We start from the raw sequence: 2,168 nt of genomic DNA, 5'->3' as shown, positions 1-2,168 counted from the left end.
TCTTCTTCTTCTTCTTCTTCTTCTTCTTCTTCTTCTTCTTCTTCTTCTTCTTCTTCTTCTTCTTCTTCTTCTTCTTCTTCTTCCTCTTCTTCTTCTTCTTCTTCTTCTTCTTCTTCTTCTTCTTCTTCTTCTTCTTCTTCTTCTTCTTCTTCTTCTTCTTCTTCTTCTTCTTCTTCCTCTTCTTCTTCTTCTTCTTCTTCTTCTTCTTGACATCCGAGAAACGCTGCATCTTCATTCGTCCGCGCTATTGTAGCTCTGCCACCACACTCACACCTCTACACACCTGACACACAGCGACTCTTGGCGCTGCACAGGCATTCCAGCGCTCCTACGAACTGGACCAGGCCATCATCTCGCGCACGCCGCTGCCGACGTCTCTCAAGGCGCTCTTCGACAAGTGCGAGGCGCCTCCAGGTCTCAACAGCCTCACCAGGTTCAGGCCAGACGGCGTGCAGGCCCTGACCATGTACACGGACCCCAAGTTCTTCCGCCGCCTGTGGATCGAAAAGATGATGAAGGACGCAAAGGCGCAGATGGAGAAGCGCAAGCGCAAGAAGGTGAGAACAACACAACAACACACAAGTTCAAAGACAGTACCACACCCACCAATGCTTTTGAAACATGCGCCTGCACACAGGGCTAAGCGCTTCCTCACACTCTTGATCCGCCACCGACGCATGCTTTGCTCTCCCTATTATGACATCGCAGAAGCGTCACAAGCGCAGCGAAACGCGCGCGTCCCACCGCGAAGTGGCCAAGGTGCAGAAGAAGAAGTACAACGCAATGGGGGCAGAGTTCCAGCAGCAGCAACAGCAGCAGCCACAGTACCGCGGCAAGACGCGCACGGCCACAACATCGTCCCGCCGGCCAACCAAGCCATCCAGCGCGCCGCCACCGCCACCCCAAAAGCCAGCCAATGCCCCGCCTCCACCGCCAAGCAAGCCAGCCAACGCCCCTCCACCCCCTCCACCAGGCACCGCCAAGCCAACGTCCGCACCACCACCACCGCCTCCATCTGCAAAGCCAAACGCAAACGCAAGTGCACTTGTCCCGAGCATGCCTGCAATGCCGCCACCGCCACCACCAGCAACCGATCACGAGCAGGACGAGGAGTCTGCGACGTCCCCCGCACAGACACCACCATCTCCCCCGCCCGCGGTGTCTGGGCTGCCGCCACCGCCGCCGCCACCAGCAACAGCAGCAGCAACAGCAACAAACGGCAGCACGGAGGACGATGGACCAGCCCATGCTGCACTTGCTCAACTGGCGCAGTTGATTGCACCAAAGGCAGAGCGGCCAGACGCACCACCAGCACAGATGCCACCGCCACCGCCCCCACCAGCAGCCTCCATTCCGAATGGAGACGCAGGCGTGCCAGACATGCCACCGCCACCTCCGCCACCGGTACACCCAAGCGCCACAGATGCGGCACCATCCTCAGCGCCACCACCACCGCCACCGCCTATGCCGGCCAACGCTGGGGCCCCGCCGCCCCCGCCCCCGCCAATGCCATCAGCGCCGCTCACAGAGGACGCGGGGGTTGCGGGCGGAAACGGGCTGCTCGACGCAATCAAGAACAAGCGCCTGCGCAAGGTGGAAAAGGAGGAGAAGGACCGCACGCAATCGTTCAACATGGGCACGGATGTTGCTGCAATCCTGGCAAGGCGCATGGCCTTGGAGATGTCGGACACGGAGTCCGAGACCGGCAGCGAGTGGTCGGATGACGAGGACTGGAGCGACTGAGGCCTTGAGTTGTTCCGTCTGTCTTGATGTGTTTGTGTGTGTTTGTTTGTTTGTGTGTGTGTGTGAGTGAGTGTGTGCTCGTTGGCGTGTTTACATGTCTACATGTGTGCTACAAGTTGCTGTGTACGACATGCAAACGATTCAATCCGTGGTTTTGTGCTTGTGCTTGTGCGTGCGTGTGTGTGTTCCTGAACAATTGTGTCTTTCAGTGATTGTGCGCTTCCGTTTGCACATCCATTTTTCCTCGTCCTCCTCAAGCACCACCGCCGCTGCTGTTCCTCATGTCAATCGAGCGGATATTGCATTACACCGATTTCATGGTCCACAGATACACATGAATACAGGCGACTGAGAGACTGGAGAGGGAGAGAGAGAGAGACTCGACAGAGACTGACACAGCGCTGAGAGAGGTCAACACACAAGGC

At 57.6% G+C, this 2,168-nt stretch overlaps 2 protein-coding genes across 2 annotated transcripts in view; one reads left to right on the top strand and one right to left on the bottom strand.

The window, feature by feature from the left end:
* PTSG_12248 (uncharacterized protein) overlaps positions 1 to 2,088 on the top strand; it is a 3,143-nt gene extending 1,055 nt beyond the window's left edge. Inside the window, exons 3-4 of the mRNA XM_004994305.1 lie at positions 295 to 557; positions 709 to 2,088. Of these exons, the coding sequence (XP_004994362.1) occupies positions 295 to 557; positions 709 to 1,743 (1,298 nt within the window). The 3' untranslated portion in view covers positions 1,744 to 2,088. The remainder of the gene's footprint in view (positions 1 to 294; positions 558 to 708) is intronic.
* The window catches only part of PTSG_05043 (serine/threonine protein kinase), a gene marked incomplete at both ends in the record, with an annotated part of 9,540 nt that continues 9,419 nt past the window's right edge, over positions 2,048 to 2,168 (bottom strand). The window contains one exon of the mRNA XM_004994304.1: positions 2,048 to 2,133. Within this exon, the coding sequence (XP_004994361.1) occupies positions 2,048 to 2,133 (86 nt within the window). The remainder of the gene's footprint in view (positions 2,134 to 2,168) is intronic.

Source organism: Salpingoeca rosetta (genome assembly GCF_000188695.1).
Source record: "Salpingoeca rosetta unplaced genomic scaffold supercont1.11, whole genome shotgun sequence".
NCBI classification, from domain to species: Eukaryota; class Choanoflagellata; order Craspedida; family Salpingoecidae; genus Salpingoeca; species Salpingoeca rosetta.
Note: the sequence above shows the minus strand (reverse complement) of the source record. Positions and strands in the feature narration are given on the sequence as shown.